An 18,845-nucleotide genomic window follows, 5' to 3' on the forward strand; every position below is an offset into this window, starting at 1 on the left:
GCACATCAAGAGAAACGTTTCCCTTGATAATTCTAGGAGGTGAAATCTCACCCCAGGAACCACTTTCATCTTCCACCAAACACCTGCAGGCTGTAAAAGCAATGTAGGGAGAGGCAAGAGCAGAGTGTGTGTGTTTGGGAGCGGGGGTGGCGAAGGCAAGGTGCACAGGGCTCCAGAAGAGCTGTGAGTGCTGAAATCTCACTTCTCAATGATCTGAAACAGGAGAGTCTGTAATTAGGGTATAAAGGAGTGCAGTTGGAGAAGCCTCAGAAAGAATTTCAAACGATGATATAGGTTGCTGGCTCTTCCTTACCACACTGGGCAGACCTCACTAGGAGGAGGTGAGAAGGGGTCTGGCTTCTCTCAAACCATGGCTTTCTTTTATTGTTCTTTCCTCCACTAAAACCTGTGGGGATAGGCTTGTTGGCTAGGCAGGGGCTGCCTCCTGATTGCTTTAGGGTCTCCAAGGTATAATAGTTGAGCTGGAGAAACTGACCCGAGACTGGAAGGATAGGAAGTAAATGGCAGGGGTTAGAGGGTGAGGCTGGCGGTGGCGTGGTGTCAGGGGCCAGGAATCTGTGTGGTAGGTATGGGAGCAGAGCAGTCAAGTCCTGGACTGAGGTTCAGGGGCCAGGCTGCCCAAATTGACAGCTGTAGAGGGAACATCATATGCAGAGGTCGCAACGGCAGCAGCTAGGCCTATGGGTCTAGAAAGCCTGATTAGGGTCAGGGAATGAAGTACCCCCAGGTCCTTTCAGGTGGGAGATGCTTTTACGGACTAGGCTGGGCCAGCCAGTCAGAAAGTGGCCCTCCTAGGAACTTCACCACTGGACAGCTACTGCCCCTGCCTGATAACCTCAGTGTACAAGAGCTAGGCCACTGTTCCGCACGCCAGCTCCAGATGGTCTCTACAACATGAACACACACTGTGTATCTCTGGAGCCCATTTGATGTGGAGCTTGGGACTACTCCCTAAGTCTCCAGCATGCCTTTGGGAGCCCTTCTTTTATTGGGAAATAAATACAGAGTCAAACAGGTGGGCCAGCCAACATCTGTAGTTCTGGGGGCCAAGAGGAAGGAGTCTGACTTGCTCAGAACTCAGATCTCCATGAGCTGGTCATTCCCCACGATCACCTCATTCACTCGTTTGGCTATAAAAGAAAAAGAAAAGATTGTTTAAGAAATGGCAGCAAAATATGTCATTTCAAACCCAATTACTTCTAATTCTGTGTTCATAAACATTCATTCCTCTCCTATGTGGCTCTGCTCTTTAGAAGCTCTTGGGAATACAACTTGTCGAAAGGACTTTGGAAGAGACAGCATCTTCCCACACAGGAGGAGGGGACTGACTCTCTATGCACCTGGCTTTCAGGAGACTTCACATAGGAGGGGGACCGGAACTGAGTCATAAAGAATGATGTTTTTTTAGAAAGTATATCAAAGGGAAGGCATTCCAGGCTGTTAGAACAATGTGAGCAAAGACATAAAGATGTAAGAAAGAGGAATGCCAAAAACTGTGGTGTGGCCAGAGGATAGGGAATGGGGGAAAACAGTGAGAAGAAAAGAGACTAAATAGTTAAATGGAGATATTCAAAGGAGAAAGGGAGATGCTTCATATGTCACATGTAAATAATACCACATACTCGACAGGGTTATTGTGAGGATTCAATGAGTTAAAGAATCATTGAGTGTTTGACAAATAGTGGTCATCATTATTTTTATAAAGTCCAAACTCATAAGGCCCTCTATGACCTGACCTTTGCCTACGTCTCCAGCTTTATCTTCCATCACTCTCCATTTGTACCTAGAAGCCATGTTATTTTACAGCTCTAGACCTTAGTACGTGCTGTTCCCTCTGCCTAGAATGACTTTCTTTCCCTCCCTACTCACCCTAAATGCCCTAATCAAGCACCTCCACTACATGATGCCTTCCCTTCCAAACTGTCCATTTCCTGCTCTCTGAAAACACTCCACCTGATGTGTATCTCTATCTCTACTTCACTGTAAGAATCTTGAGGGCAGGGGCAGTGGATTTATGATCACACCTTAGTGTCTAGCACAGCTACTGGCACATGAAAGATTTCAGAGGTTTGGGGTAATGACAGGGATAGGGTATGGTTATGTAAGTGGAGAGCTAAAGTTGCAAGGGAGTGAAGGTTGGTGGAGAAGGTCAGGGAATGGTGAAGCTGAGGGGCTGGATGGTTCAGCGATGAATATGTTTAAGTTGTCCAAGATGTTTCGAAAAAGAGAGGGAGGAAAGGGGAAGACTGTGAACCCTCAATATATTTAGGCGAGTGCCCTGGGAGCTTACCAATGATGGGGTGAAAGCTAAGAAGAGGGTTAGCTTTCAAGGAGTAAGAGCTATAGAAAGGAGGCAGTGAACCAATGGTCTGGAAGGGGTAGGGGAAACCAGGAGCATGCTGTCTGCTTGTTCCCTGGAGGTATGGAGCAGATGTAGGAGGCAGGAGAGCTTTCAGTGCTCTATTGGCTCAGACAGAAAAGGCTGACCACCTGGCTGAAAATGGATTCCTTCTGGGTTAGCTTGGATTCTAAAGGTCCAACACCTTTCTTGCCACACATGGGGGCTTGAGAGTGACCCTGATAGGTGAGGCAGAAACTCTGACTTTCCTGAGGCTCTACTTCAGCCTCAGAAGGGTTTGGTGCAGCAAAATGAAGATCGTTAACGACGGGACCAAGTTTGATAGTAAGAGATGTTTTGCTCTGTTCATACTGCCCACAGCCTGGAGCCTACTTCTGCTCTGTCAGTAGAAAGGGGGTTTCTGACTGAAGCTTTGGAGACATTGAGATTTCAGACATGTCCTCTGTTCTATCCACCTTTCCAGTTTTGTTTCTTGCTATATCTCCCTTATACACTATACTCTAGATTTTCCAAATGATTTTCAATTCCCAACATATCAGATTGTTTTTTGCCGTCAGGTGCCTGTTTACATGGTTCCCCTCTGCTTGAGAGGTTCTTCCCTTTTGTATATTTGGTAAATAGCCAACAATTTTAAGATTTAGCCTAAATTCTCTCCTTTGAGATGGTGTTCCTGATCCTTGTGCCAGGAACTGACCAATTCCTCTCTTCTGTCCATAATTAACCCTGACAGTCTTCTACCATCATACCCGTGAAACTTTACTGCACTTATTTCTTTACTCATCTGAGTCTCTATAATAGACTGTGAGCAGCTGGACAGCAAGAGGCAAGTCTTACTCATCTTTACACCCCTAGTCTCCCAGAGCCTGGAAGATAGGCGGTAATTGTTTGTTGAAGGTGTGTGTGTTCTGGGGGTTATGTGAGGGTAGAGAAGTGGGAAAAGGAGCATGTATGGAGGAGAAGGCCTCCAATCCCCTTGTCAAAGACAATATAACTGACACATCTGGTGCATTACAGCAAAGGTCCTAGTGGGTCTAGAGCATCTTCGGGCCTATTTCTCTAATGTTCTCCAGTAGGAAGAGAAACCAAGGTCTAGGCCTTTCACAGAGTTTCTTGTTTCAGCATTGTATTTGACAGAGGCAATCTCATGTGAGAAGAAAAGGTGAGAGTGCAGAATAGGAGAGCTCTGAGCCATAGAGATTTGAATTCTATTGGTAATTTGACTTTGAGCAAATTATTTAATGTCTTTGGGCTTCAGTTTCCTCACAAAGTTGTGGGGATTCAAAAAGATAATTGATGTAAAGAGGCTTGATAAGTATTAAATGGAAGTTACAGGATGTGGCTGGGTCTGGCCTGTGTACTCCTGCCCTAGGAGGTGTTCTTTTTATACTTCATAGCCATCTGCTTCCTTCAGTGAGAGGAATGGGAGGGAGGCCCAGACACTGCTCAGGCTGCTAAATTCCCTAGGGCTGGGGCCAGTCCTGGAGTGTGACTGTCAATCAGGCTCTACCTTGAGGTAAGACTGACCAGAAAAGAACAAAGGAAACGCTTCTCTGGCTAGCTTCCCGGGCACCTCCAAAAGCTCCTCTTTGCCCTTTACCCCCCTGTAGCCATCAGTTAGCCACATCATCTCATAACCAGACTCTGACATTTGCTATTCCTTCACCCAGTCTCTTCCTAGTTTCCAGGGACACTGGAATGTTCTGAAGACATTGCCAGTTTCATTAACACTTCTTGGTCCTCAGTGCTCCAGACCAGAGGGGTTAATGAGGGGTTAGACTGAGGCAAACAACACCTTCTTCTGCTCTGTTAGGCTCCAAATAAATACCTGAACCATCTCTGGTTTGCTCACTGGGACTCAGGGGAGGAAGACTATCTGGCATTTTTGGGGAAGATGTATTTTTATGGAGATTCTGTAAGGTGGAGGAAACCTGAAGGGGAAAAACAAGCAGTACAAGTTCCGCTTGGCCAGGGCTGGAAGCAGGCTCCAATAAACACACTGGAAAAGTTCTGGGCTGGAATCAGGTCGGGAAAGATCCTAAAGCGAAGAGTACAAGCGAGGAAAGTAAGTTGGGAAAAAAACCAGTGAGGTAGAAGGGAATGACAAGTCACAAATGAAAAGCTGCACTGTTGGGAAGCTGGGGAGGACTCCTGCTAGCCAGGACTTGACCTATGTACCCATCAGGTCTACTTTCACAGCCAAAGGACTGATCACTGTGGGATCAGGGAAGAGATCCAAGTTCTCTCACTGACAGTAATAAAAGACACAGATGAAATGTCCAATTAGTTTCCCAGGTTTTGACTTTGTTGGCTGTGGCTTTTCAGTTGGCTTGAGCAGGAGGTCAAACTTGGTTGCCAGGACTTTTGCCAGAGATAATCTCATTAACTGAGCATGCTGGGTGGGGTGAGTAAAGCCAGAATTGTTAGAAAACGCCTTGTTCTCCTGGTAGTGCTAAAAAAGGGCAGAGGGGCCTATGTTGGGTTATGATAGTCCCATTTTTGGTGTAGAAGACTGCTATGGATGTGGTGGCTCTGTGGCATGCAAATGACTGGGATTTGGAGAGGGGACGGCATTGCTTCTGAGGATGAATGTTTTTTCCTGAAATCCCTCCATGGGAGGAAGACTGCCTGGGGACTTACTTTGCCATCTCCTGACTCTTTGCTAGTGAGGACCTGAGTTGATGTTTGTCTGGGTCATCCGTAGTTAACAGGTCTTGATTGCTGCACTGATGGTTTGGAATTTGCATTCTCAATGTAGCTCAGCCTCAAAGAAAAGTGATAGTGGGGACTTCCCTGGTGGTCCAGTGGGTAAGACTCCACGCTCCCAATGCGGGGGGCCTGGATTTGATCCCTGGTCAGGGAACTAGATCCCGCATGCATGCCGCAACTAAGAGCTTGCATGCCGCAACTAAGAAGTCCGCGTGCCGCAACTAAGAAGCTCACATATGGCAACTATGAGCCTGCATGCTGCAACTAAAGATCCCTCATGCTGCAACGAAGATCCTGTGTGCAGCAACTAAGACCTGGCGCAGCCAAAATAAATAAGTAAATAAATATTAAAAAAAAAAAAAGATAAGTGATAGTGGGAACAGGTGACTGGCCAGGAGTACCTGTGGCAGGAAGGCACTGACTACTGTGCTGGATGCATTGGTCTCTCTAGCATAGAGGACAGAGCAAGAAATGTTGGGGTTCTCCAGTTTAAAGTCCAGATGACTTCCCTGGCCATCTCTCCTTCAGGACCGTTAAGGAGAGGGCATGTACTTAGAGCCAGAAAGCCCAGGAGACGCTGCAGCCTGTGACATCCTAGGGGTTTGGCTGGCACATCCCTATGCTCCCTGATGGGAGATGTGCCTCAATACTGGCATTCAGTTGACATTCATGCATTCTGCACACAGAATGAAGAGGGCTCCTTGCAAAGTAAAAGAAAGGAGCACCAATACTTTGCTGGAAGTGGGGAGAAGAACAAGCAGAAACTGTGAGCTTCCAGGTTCCAGCAAACAAGAAAGGAGGGACACCCTAGGGCAGTGGCAAATGGAGTTCACTCATTCAAATATGCCAGTAAAAACAACAAAAGGAAGCAGCTCCTGGCTCCAGGAGGGACTGAAAGAAGAAAAGCACTAGGGGATGTTTCTAGTTTTTGCTGAGCAGGAGATAATTTACAAAGACAAAGAGGCAAGAAGGAGGTGGAAGAAACATGGTGTGGGGCCATAAACCCAAATAGGAGAGAACAAAGCAGGACAGAGAAATGCAATGAGGAGACAGGGGAGGGGATGGGATAAGAAAGCAGCCCCACAGACCAGCTGAGCGGCTGCTTTGGAGCTCTGGGGATCCCTTCCAAGGCCTTCCATGGAATTAGAGAAAAGGCTGGTGTTCTGAATCCTATCTTTAAGAAACAACCAACAGGCCTCAGATGCTCAAAAAACAAGCTTCTCTGCAAGCCAAGGGTAGGCCTGGGTGAAGTGGTATGCTGAGCAGGGGAAAGAACTAAGACCTGACGTTCCTGAGGAGAGTAAGAGCCATAATATGGAGGCCGAATATATTTTTCCTATTGGTCCGAGAAAGATGGACTAAAGGGAGAAAAAGGGTATCAGTGACCAAATTCTGCTAGGCAAGCCAGGAATGGCTTCTTCTTCTGATCTTTTTGGAGGCTGTCAATAGTTCAGGCTGAAGACCCAGTTTTGTCATGTACTAGCTATGACCTTGGGTAAATTTCAACTTTTCAAAGTCTCAGTTTCCACTTCACCAAATGGGTCAATAATGAATCCCTACCTTAGATGGCTGTTATGAGAATCCAATAAGACAATGCATGTGAGAACATTTTAAAGCTGTAAACAATAGCTGTAGGCCAGTGGCACTCTAGGCGGGCAGGGCCATCCATGCCTCCTGTGCTGGAGTTCAAGCTGGTGTCTCACCCCTCTCACCTAAGCTCATACTCTCAGCTGGTACGGGATCACAGCAGAAAGTACCAATAGCTGGGGCACCGCTGTTGACCAACACTCCTGCTCAAAGGTTCTTGGTGAGACACTGGGTGGAGTCTGTCTCCTACTAACTGAACTAAAAATGCCAGCCTTCCCTGAAGCTAGGGCAGGGGTATAGGATCTAGGTCTTGACCTGTTAATGCAGCCACCACAAACCTTGGGCTGGGCCACCACACAAAAAAGCAGGAACCAGAGAGAATCCACCTGCTGGGTGGCTGGAGTAGCACTGCCAGCTGTGATAACCAGTGTTGAGCAAGGATGGCAGCTGTGTCCTCACCAGAATGATCTGGAGTGTAAATCTTGGCTGTAACCCATTTTCTAAGCTTGATTCTGCAACTATCTTAGAGCTGTGAGCTACCTACCTTTACAATGAATTCTTTATCATCTTAAATCAGCCAGAGTTATTAGTTTATGATGCTTATAACAAAGAACCTTATTGGTAAACTAGTGACACCCAGGAAAGGCCTCTTAGAAATGACAATTCTCACACGTAGAAGAAGAAAGCACTTGAAATGTGAGAAGAAAGGCAATGAAGAGGAGAGTTGCATCTAGTCTCAAGTGAAGAAAAAGGTTGAAGCGTGGTTTCAGGCCAAGGCCACATCTCCCCAGTTCATTTATCGGTGTTGCATGTGGTTCTTTCATCAGCGTAAGTTTAGAAGAGAAGCCAGAAGAGATTTCATGATAACTGCAACTATCTCACAAATGCCTTTCTTGGAACCCGAACTCTCTGCCCTGAAATGCCTCCAAATTCCCTTTATGGATCCAAAATTCATTCACTCATCTCTCCCCTTCCCACTATCTATGATAAACCAGGACCTGTTCTGAGAGCTAGGGATACATATTGAAATAAGTCAATCCTTGGCCTGAGGATCTCAGTCTAGTAGGGAAGGTAGATTCATAAATAATAGCCATAACTTGTGTATGTACTTTAATAAAGGTATTGACAAAGGAGCAGAGGAGGAAGGAATGCTCATTTTGACTGTAGGGAATCATGGGAAGAGTCAGGGAAGGTTCTATAGAGAAAGCACTTGGGCAGAGTCATCAAGAATTCCAGAGAGGGGGCATGTGCAAAGGCATGGAGAGACACAAGAGCATCATGGTGTGTATATGGAGCTCTAAGTCCCCTGGTATGCTCCAGAAGCTGTGTGTACTCCTCAAAACATTTAACTGTATTTAATTCTCACAACAATCCTCCAAGATAGGTATTATTGTCTCAATTTTTCTAGTTTCAAAAATCTGAGGCCAAGAAATTAAAAACTTAACCTGGTGCACATCCAGTGAGTTGCAGAGCTGAGATCTGAACCCAGGTCTGTTTGAGTCTAAAGCTCACAAGGGAAGTATACAACTTTAAAAAGGGAAGGAGAAAAAACTGAAGAAGGCCTCTACTTACTGGGAGAAGGAAAATGATGTGGCTTACACCAATTCAGAATTGGTGGGTTTAGTTACTTCAGCAACTCCCCTATCCCATCCTATTTTAGGTTTAGGAATAAACTGAAAAGGAATGAGCCATCCTTACTGATCTTGAGCTTTGTCTACTTTCTGGTTAAAAATACCCAGCCAAATTATGGACCATTCAAATTTGACCAGCCCAGCAGGGAAATCCTGATGTCTGCATGTCTCTCAAGCACCATACAGTCTTTCTACAGCTACAGTGCAGAGCTAGCTAACAGTAAAGCTCACAGCATCATTGCTAAGCAGTTGAGGATGGCTCTGAGAAAATGGCTTCTGAAGAAGCTGCTAACCTTCTTCCAGGCCAAGAATCTATGGGACTCTCTCTCTTAACTATCAGGTCAGATGAGGTACTCAAGGACTGTAGGAGGCCAGAGCTAGTTTGTTGGATCACTGGCCCTTCTCTCTTATGCCTAACAGCCACTGTAGAGTATTGGTGCCAATCTGGGTCATCAGATCTTTCTGTTATGTTTTCAATTTTTTGGTAGTAAGGCTGCATAAATATATATGAGCTTATCTAACAAGATAAATTCTTAAAAATGGAACTGTAAAGTCAAAGTTAAAAAATTTGACAGTGATGCCAATCCCCTCCTAAGATAGCTTTATCAATCTATGTTCTCACCTGAAGTGTATGCATATGCTTGTTCCCCAATACTCACCAGCACTGAGCATTATCTGTGCTACTGTGATATGTAAGAAATGGCACCTGTGATTGTAATTTGGTTTCTGGTTTACCTTTGGCTTCAATCCTCTGGCTGCTTCCAATTAGGCAGTTCTTGATGTCTGCTCCCTTCTCGATTACAGCATTGTTGCAGATGACGCTGCCCTGGATGTTGCTTCTGTAACACAGTAACCAAGTTAGGGAGTGTCCATGGCTCTCATCACTATCCTTGTCACTATAGGTTGGGGGTTCTGGCTCCTCCATATGCCAGGACTAGCTGGCCAGTCCAGTTAATGGCTACAAGCTTATCATTAGAAGACAGAATGGCTCAGCTGGGCCAGGAGAGGACTGGGCTTTAGAGAAGACCAGAGTTTGTATATACTCATAATGATATTCCCCCAAAGCCTGAAAAAAGCAACCAGTCTGCCTTCAGTTCTTTAGGCACCCCAGACTGGGAGGTCTAAATTCCACCCAATCTCTCTTCCTTTGGTCTGGGGGTGGAAGCTGGCCCTGATCCCTGGGCTGATCCATTGCTCCTGTTTCTCATCTGGGAATATATACCAAATTTCACTGGAGGCTCAGATCCCATGAATCTTCCCAGGAGATCAGCTATGGAAACAGTGAGTGCCCCACAGCTCTCATCATAGACCCTGGTTAATCAAAACCATACTCGTTTAGGAAAAAAAGGATGCTTTTTAAACCAACTCCATAAAAGATTACTCATAAAAGCCACAATCTCAAGAGTAGCTCCACTGGCTCTTAGCATTTGAATGTGTTTAAAAAGCATCTTCTTGGCTTCTGAGGACTGGTGGGTGGGTGGGGGAAAAGTCCTTTTGAAAATCTTCACTAGCATTTATTGCATACCTACCTCAGGCCAGGTACTGTGCTAAATATTCTATATACATTACAGGAGTGACCTACAAATCTAGCCATTTCATCAGTAAAATCATGTGGGACATTCCTAAATCATTCTGGAAGTACCATTTTTACCTCTGATGCAGTAAAAATAACCAAATTTTACAGATGAGGTAACAGATTAAGAGAAGTTAAACCATTTACCTAAAACCACATAACTGCCAAGTAGTAATTTCAAAACTAAGTCTGCCTGACTCCAGAATTCATACATTTAATCATAATGCCATACCAAGAAATTAAGGGGGGACTTCCTTGGTGGTACAGTGGTTAAGACTCCACACTCCCAATGCAGGGGGCCTGGGTTCGATTCCTGGTCAGGGAACCAGATCCCACATCATGCCACAACTAAGAGTTTGCATGCCACAACTAAGGAGCCAGCAAGCCGCAACTAAGGAGCCCTGGCACAACCAAATAAATTAATAAGGTTTAAAAAAAAGAAAAAAAAAAAGAAAGAAATTAAGGGGAGAAAAGGCTAGAGGAAGTCTGGGACTGCCTAGTTTTTTTTTTTTTTTTAAATTAATTAATTTAATTTTGTCTGTGTTGGGTCTTCTTTGCTGCACGCAGGCTTTCTCTAGTTGTGACGAGTGGGGGCTACCCTTGGTTATGGTGCACAGGCTTCCCACTGCGGTGGCTTCTCTCGTTGCAGAGCACGGGCTCTAGGCGCACGGGCTTCAGTAGTTGTGGCACGTGGGCTCAGTAGTGTGGCTCGCGGGCTCTAGAGCACAGACTCAGTAGTTGTGGCGCACGGGCTTAGTTGCTCTGCGGCATGTGGGATCTTCCCGGACCAGGGCTCGAACCCGTGTCCCCTGCATTGGCAGGTGGATTCTTAACCACTGAGCCACCAGGGAAGCCCTGCCTAGTTGTTTTTTTGACCCAAGATGGCTCTGTGGAAGGAGCTCCATCCTAACAAGGGAATATTTAATACCCTAAAGAGTCAGAAGTGGGAGCTGGAGGGGAGAAAAAGGTGAGTAGGAAGGCTGTGAGTATACATTTAAACAAAACAAAACACCAACTAAAATAAAAAATCCTCGGGCTTCCCTGGTGGCGCAGTGGTTGAGAGTCCGCCTGCCGATGCAGGGGACACGGGTTCGTGTCCTGGTCCGGGAAGATCCCACATGCCGCGGAGCGGCTACGCCCGTGAGCCATGGCTGCTGAGCCTGCACGTCCGGAGCCTGTGCTCCACAACGGGAGAGCCCACAACAGTGAGAGGCCCGCGTACCACACACACACACAAAAAAAAATCCTCAAGCAACCCAGGAGGCATGGGAGATGGAAAAGAGGCCATTCCAAGGACTAAAACTATCATGCACAGGCCATTAAAAAAAAAGATTCTTCCTTGGGACTCCCATGGTGGTCCAGTGGTAAAGAATCCACCTTCCAATGCAGGGGATGCGGGTTCAATCCCTGGTCGGGGAACTGAGATCCCACATGCCGCGGGGCAACTAAGCACGTGCACCACAACTACTGAGCCTGAGTGCCTCAACTAGAGAGCCGCATGCCGCAAACTACAGAGCCCACGCGCTCTGGAGCCCACGCACCACAACTACAGAGAGAAAACCTGCACACCACAACTAGAGAGAAGCCCACACGCCGCAACAAAAGATCCCATGTACCGCAACTAAGACCTGACGCAGCCAAAAAATAAATAAAATAAAATAAAATAAATATTAAAAAGAAAAAGATTCTTCCCAAATGCCAAAACTTTAGTAAACTGCCAAAAAGGAATTTTAGCACTTTATGGCATTCCAGAGCCTTCTTTATCTCTATTCTTCTAGAAGGTTAAAGCTTGTTGGAAAGCAGCAAAAGGCCAAAGCCACAGCATCTCTGTGGTGTGGGCTAGAGATGGGTAGAAACAGTTATAGGTTTTTTTTGGCTGCATCATGCGGCATGTGGGATCCCAGTTCCCTGACCAGGGATCGAACCCATGCCCCCTGCAGTGGAAGTGTGGAGTCTCAACCACTGGACCACCAGGGAAGTCCTAGTATTAGTTTGTTTTTTGGCTCAGACTCAGGATACACTCAGTGGGTGGGCATTAAGGGACCTTCCAGCACTTTCCAATTTGCCCTCTGCCTGAGAAAAAGCAGTCCAGTCAGCGGTTAGGGTGACTCCTGCTCCTAGGGGAAAATTCACCCCAAGAGAAGAGTAAGGAAGTATAGAAAGCCTCAGACACAGAGGCTTCTGAGACATAGCAGGCTTACAACTGGCTACTAGTTTGTCACTGAAAAGTCTCATTTCTTTTTTCAAAGTGGGAGAAAGGAGATGTTTCCTACTCAGTAGTTTAAGAGTAGTAGCATGCTCTGGAGTTAGGCTAGGGGTAAACATAGTCAGCAAACAAGAAACCGCCAACAGGAACTCCAGCAGCCATAATTAGAGAGTACTAAATGGCTATTTTGGAATCTGGGACACAAGTTGGAACCATTTCTGGAAGGAAGAATCTGGAATGACTGAGGTCAGATTTCTATAGCAATGGATAGCCTGGGTTCTCCTTATGTTTAACAGGTTTGATTAAGGTCTCAGGAACCTCCCATATTGCTTTATTGCTTGTCTCATCCAGTTTGTGTGTAACTCCCTCTGAGACAAATAAACCACCACTAGAAATTCTGCAGATGTGATAGGGAAAAAGTGGGTTGATTGATGGGAAGCTGGGGGCTCTTCTGAAGCTCTTGTTCAGTAGTGGATCTGTGAAAGGCTTTGAGACGACAAAATGCTTAGTGAGTGTGAAATCTTTTCTACCACTTGTTTCTTCAACTGTTTCCCATGATCACTGTTGCAGTCACAAGTCACCTAGCAAGGCTGAGGTACTTTGGAAAAATTTTAAGCCAATTTAGCTTTCCTCTTGTCCAGGAAGAACTCCAACGTTAAGGATTTTACAGGTAGTATGTGTGTTTGCTCAGGCTGGAGGGGAAGGACAGACACTACCATATCAAACAAGCCCTCCTCCAGGTCGCCAATCCACAGTAAAGACTTTGCCTTTTCTCCTCAGTTCTTAAAGCAGGAGGGGAGGTGACTTCCTATACAGCTCATGAAAAGACCTGGCCCCAGTGCCAGAACTACAGTTTCTGAATCCTACTTTTAACTCTCAGCTTGGTATAAGGACTCTGCTGTGCCGATGCCTGGCTGTGTTCTCTAACAAGCTGCTCAGAGATGGCTAAGATTAATGGGCTTTTGGTCCTCACTTCTTGGTAGTGTCAAATTTTAAGCAAAGCTGCAGGCCTTGAGAAATTACCCCAAGAACCCTAATGCTTCAGTGGAGAGGAGGCCATGAGAAAAACAGATGCCTATTGTAAGATCACTGTCAAGATACCGTAACATATGACAGGAGGAAGAAGCCCTCACCTGGGAAGCAGGAGTGCCTCCAAATTCTCATTCCTCCTCTGGCTTTAGTTAGGACTTTCTTCAGTTTATTCCAGGAGAGAAGGGAACTCACATAAATCTAATGTTTAATACAGCTCAGTCACTACACAAAGCACTTTATATTCATTATGTAACTTAATCCTTTCAGCAAACCTGCAGCAATGGTGGTATTTATTCTAATTTTTACAAAGAAAAGTGGGGCTCACAGAAGTTAAGCAATGTGCCCAAGCCTACACAGTGGTAAGTGACTCTCCATGGTTTCACGGGCTTCTGCCTCAGCTGCTGACTGGCAGTGTTTGGTAAAGAGCCATGAAACTTCTTAGTTAACTCTGGGGACAGGCAGGTTCTTCTCTGGGGATTAGCTGGCAGGCTTTCTAAACTTACCCATAATCTTGGGGGAGAAAAGAGTAAGGAACTGGAGATACACGTAGCTTTTTTAGGCATGTGACTAAAGGTCTGCTTTAGGCCAACCCACTGCTTCAGCCCAAAGATTATGGCTGAGTTGCCTGTATCTCTCCAGATGCCAGAGCTCCTAATGGCCCAGGAGGCCCTGGTCCAGGTGTTCCTCTAGTTGAAAAACATTTTTTTTTTTTTTGCGGTACGCGGGCCTCTCACTGTTGTGGCCTCTCCCGTTGTGGAGCACAGGCTCCGGACGCGCAGCCTCAGCGGCCATGGCCCACAGGCCCAGCTGCTCCGTCATGTATTATTTTTAATGAGATATTTCAGGCATATGGAAAAGTCCAGAGAATATACAGAACACCTGTGTACCCACCAAAAAACAATACAAAAATAAAGTATTTTTCTTTATTTCACATTTCCCTCCTTCTCCTCCCAGAGGTAACTACTATTTGACTCTGGTATTTATTGTTCTTAAGCATTTTTACTACATATATTAGTAGATAATATATAGTATTCTTTTTCAAAGTTTAAAAATTTTATATAAATGCTATCATTCTCTATGTATCCTTCTGCAACTTGCTTTTTTCCCCTTCAACATCACATTTGTGAGATTTATCCAGGTTAATTCATGTAATGAGATACAATACTTGAAAAAACATCTGACTTTCTTCCTGTCTCTGGTCACTCTTGCTCTTGGGTCCTCTAGATTAAAATGTACTGGCTCCAGTGAGCAGGCTGAACATTTCTTCCTTTTAGTTCTATGTGCTTCCCTTTACTATATAAAGGTTTAGTAGTGAAAAATGTCTTCCTCCTCAGAAATCTAATTATATTCCCTAAGCAGAGGCTAAGAAAAAGGGCTCGGGGGGAATAAAAGTAAAGATGTAGCAATATTATTTTTAAAAATTTATTATTATTATTTTTGGCTGTGCTGCGTGTGGCTTGCGGGATCTTAGTTACCCGACCAGGGATTGAACCCAGGCCCACGGCAGTGGAAGTGTGGAGTCCTAACAACTGGAAAGCCAGGGAATTCCCAAGATGTAACAATCTTAAAAGAAATAAGCTGTAGTAGTCTAAGAAGATGGGCTTAGTGGAGCGGCTGGGCCCGTGAGCCATGGCCACTGAGCCTACGCGTCTGGAGCCTGCACGTCCGGAGCCTGTGCTCCGCAACAGGAGAGGCCACAACAGTGAGAGGCCTGCGTACCGCAAAAAAAAAGAAGATGGGCTTAGTGCAAATGGTTCCAAGTAGGGAATGAATCAAAAGTCCGAAGGAGCCCCTTAAGTCCAGGGGATCTTGCCAAAGTTTTATAATTTGGTTTTTTTAAAAGTGTGACTGAAGAAACATGGACAGAATTCTTTGAACAATTATGATCTTTTTTCAACTCTAACTGCCACAGACTTAATTTTATGTTTAAGGGAGTTCACTTTTATACTCAGCCTACCCATTTGTCAGTATTTTGTTTCATTACTTACTTGGCTATATTATGTCTTCGAGTAGAGTTTTCCAGAGGGTTCATGGGTGACAAATCTCCTGAGCCTTGGAGTATTTCTGATGATTTTATATTTCAACCATATAGGATTCTTAGGTCACAACTGTTTTCCTTCCAAATTTTCTAAATGTTGTTTCACTGTCTTCTGGCCTTAAATGTTGTCACAGAAAAGTATGAGGCCAGCCTGGTTTTCTCTCTTCTATGTGCCTTGATGTTTTTTTCTTTCAGTTCTATGTGCCTTGAGATTTTGCAAAAGTGGTGTTTGCCACTTCTCCTTTGGATCGTCCATGCCCCTATTCCTTATGCTGGTCAAATCTTGGTGTTCTCTTTGGATCTGACCTAAATTTCATTGTGTCTGGCAGATATTCTTTAGTCTGTGTATAGGTACATGGCAGTTATCTAGTTTTATTACAGATGAAGCTTCCTCTTCTGGTTTTGTTTGTTTTCATTTTGGTGAGTTTGAAGGAGTAAAGCACTTACTTCATGACTTTTTCTAGAAGTTGACAGGGCTCTTTTGACAGATAGTCAGTTACAGTAGGAGGGCTTAAATTAGGGATCTTTATTTTTCATTCAGTAAATACTTACAAGGTATCTAGTATATAAAAAGTACAGTACTGGGGGGACTTCTCTGGTGGTCCAGTGGTAAAGAATCCGCCTTCCAATGCAGGGGATGCGGGTTCAATCCCTGGTCGGGGAACTAATATCCCACATGTTGTGGGGCAACTAGGCCTGCATGCCGCAACTACTGAGCTCACGTGCCTCAATGAGAGAGCCCACGTGCCGCAAACTACAGAGTCCACGTGCCCTGAAGCCCACACACCACAACTAGAGAGAGAAAACCTGCATCCACGACTAGAGAGAGGCCTGCACGCCACCGCAACTAGAAAGAGGCCTGCGCATCGAGGCAACGACAGATCCTGTGTGCTGCAACTAAGACTCGATGCAGCCAAAAAAAAAATACAGTATTGGGAGTTAAGGGCTACAAAGACATATGAGGAATATTTCTGTGTTCAAGGAATTTACAGTCTAGTTGAGGAAAAAAGAAAGATGCAGTAAGTGTCACATGAGCATAAGTAAAGTGATGGGCGCACAGGGAACAGAGAGGTGGGAGAGATAATTTCTGGCTAGGAAAATTCAAGAAAACTGCATGAAGCAGTTAGAATACATATCGGACCTTGGAAGATGGGTAGGATTTCTACAGGTAAAGATCTCTAAAGAGAGGCAATTCAGGCACAGTGAATGTCAGGGATAAAGGGGAGTGGAAAAGTAAGGGGCTCAGTGTGTAGGGCAGTGAGTTGAGTGTCGGTAAAGAGGACACTCAGGGTAACAATGAGAAGCAGCAATACTGTATCTTGTTTGGCTTTGAGGGCTGCACTTGCTGCCTGCAGAAAGCACGGAAAATCCAGGTGAAATCCTGGTTCCCCAGCCTGCCTGCCTGTGAAGGTGCTACCCTAGACTGCCGCTTGGGTCATTCACCTTGGACTAGGAGGAAATGCAGGAGATGTCAATCAGGACCAGAGGACCAAAGATGCAGAACACAGGATTGACACTGAAGCCTCGACAATGAAGTTTTCACTACCCTTTCGATTGCTGAACATCAGCTGTCATAGAAATTGGAAGTGGTAGAAAATCAGAAAGACAGGCAGGAGGCTTCTCTGCATGATCTTGCCTACACCTTCCCCAAGTCGGTCCTATTAGCATCCTTTAAGCCCTGAGGACCTTGGGCGGGTGTCCAAGCCGCTATCCAGAAAGTCTTAGCAGCTCACCAATGCTGGCAGAGACAAGCAGACTAAGAATATGAGAAACTCCTTTCTAGACAAATTCATGCTCCTACTGTGCCATTTAGTCCAGATGTAATAGCATCAGGGTAATCAAGTCTCACATGACTGCAATTTAATCACCTTTCCTAAATTTACTATAAGTAATTAAAACTAAATGACCCGGGGCTTCCCTGGTGGCACAGTGGTTAAGAATCCGCCTGCCAATGCAGGAGACACGGGTTCAAGCCCTGGTCCGGGAAGATCCCACATGCTGCGGAGCAACTAAGCCCTCAAGCCACAATTACTGAGCCTGTGTGCCACAACTACTGAGGTCCACACGCCTAGAGTCCGTGCTCCCAACAAGAGAAGTCACCACAACGAGAAGCCTGCGCACCACAATGAAGAAGAGTAGCCCCTGCTCTCCGCAACCAGAGAAAAGCCCGCGCGCAGCAATGAAGACCCAATGCAGCCAAAAATAAAATTAAAAAAATAAAATAAAAAACAAAACTAAACTAAACTAAATGACCCAAAAATAATGGGAAAAATTTCATATGGGATGCAAGATGTCTCATCTTATCACCAGAAGCTAACTTGCAGGGTTGGGTAGTCTCTAATGGCCTTCCTAGTCATTAGTCCCATGTGGGCTGCCTATAGCTTCACCTAAACTTTTTTAGTTGGAAAAACAGCAGCAGCCACCATCTAAACCTTTACTGTTTCCCCAGCTAGAAATCTTATTAGGCTGTCCAAGATTATACCTCCCCCAAAACAGCAATTGACTCTGGGATATTATGCTAGGTCTTTCTATGAACTTCTCTCATATAAATAAGCTGGAGTTCCTTACAGAGCCTTAGTTTCCTTACCAAGTCTGCTCATGTCAATTCAGGACACTAACAGTGGGCTTCAGAGAGCTGCTCCTTTGTCTGTCCACCCACAGGAGGGGAGGGAGAGGTTACCAATTAGAGCAAACAAGAAAGTTATGGCACTGTCTTCCTTGGAAGGTCTGAGGCAAGATGAGACAGAGTGGAAGTTACAAAGCCTCATGAGCTACTCTAGAACTAGGTGATCAAATGGATAAAGGCGAGTGTAGTTCTGGTTTTTAAGAGAATGGTGACATCTATCAGTCTTACGCAGGAGTCTGGAATGGGATATGGAGTAGCACAGGAACAATAAGAAAAAAGTCTGGATTGCCACGATTTATTCATCGTAAAAATGCAGAAATTGAGCTGGATGGTTTCTAAGGCCCCATCTCATTCTAACATTCCAGGACCCAGTGTTGGAGCTAGATCATGAGAAACATGAGAAACTCTGAAGTTGAAACTTTATTCTAAAACTGAATCAAGAAGAAATAGATAACTCGAACAGACCAATCACTAGAAATGAAATAGAATCTGTAATAAAAAAAAAGCTCCCTACAAACAAAAGTCCAGGACTAGATGGCTTCACTGGGAAATTGTACCAAATGTACAAAGCAGAACTTAAACCGATCCTTCTCAACTTCTTCCAAAAGACTGAAACTTTATTCTAAAGGTAATGGGGATTCTTCAAAAGTTTTTGAATAGAACATGGATATGATCAGAGATATTCTTTAGGATGACAATACTGGCAATATGTCACCTCAGTGAGATGAGATAAAGTACTGAAGAAGATGATAATGATAACAGCTAACATTCTCTGTGCCAAGCACTGCTCTCAGTGCTTTACGTCTATTAACTCACTTAGTATTCCCAATAAACCTATGAGGCAACCCAGTTTTTACCCTATTTTGTAATGAGAAAATCAGGCTCAAAGAGGTAAAGCCAATCCCCTAAGTGACTAGTAAGTGACAGACCCAGGATTCAGTCTGGCAGTCTGACCCCAAAGCTCATGCTCTAATCAATAGGACCAATGCTGGAAGGGTGGATTTGGAAGAGAAAGAAAAATGGAGAAAGGAAAATAAGTTAGAGTTCAGGAAGAGGTCTCTGGGTC

At 45.0% G+C, this 18,845-nt stretch overlaps 1 protein-coding gene across 1 annotated transcript in view; it reads right to left on the bottom strand.

The window, feature by feature from the left end:
• Positions 1-927: 927 nt before the first annotated feature.
• The window catches only part of EIF2B3 (eukaryotic translation initiation factor 2B subunit gamma), a 148,381-nt gene continuing 130,463 nt past the window's right edge, over positions 928-18,845 (bottom strand). The window contains exons 11-12 of the mRNA XM_079698740.1: positions 9,040-9,143; positions 928-1,151 (exon numbers count right to left, since the gene is read on the bottom strand). Of these exons, the coding sequence (XP_079554866.1) occupies positions 1,099-1,151; positions 9,040-9,143 (157 nt within the window). The 3' untranslated portion in view covers positions 928-1,098. The remainder of the gene's footprint in view (positions 1,152-9,039; positions 9,144-18,845) is intronic.

This window comes from Hyperoodon ampullatus, assembly GCF_949752795.1.
Source record: "Hyperoodon ampullatus genome assembly, chromosome: 2".
In the NCBI taxonomy this organism is placed as follows: domain Eukaryota; kingdom Metazoa; phylum Chordata; class Mammalia; order Artiodactyla; family Ziphiidae; genus Hyperoodon; species Hyperoodon ampullatus.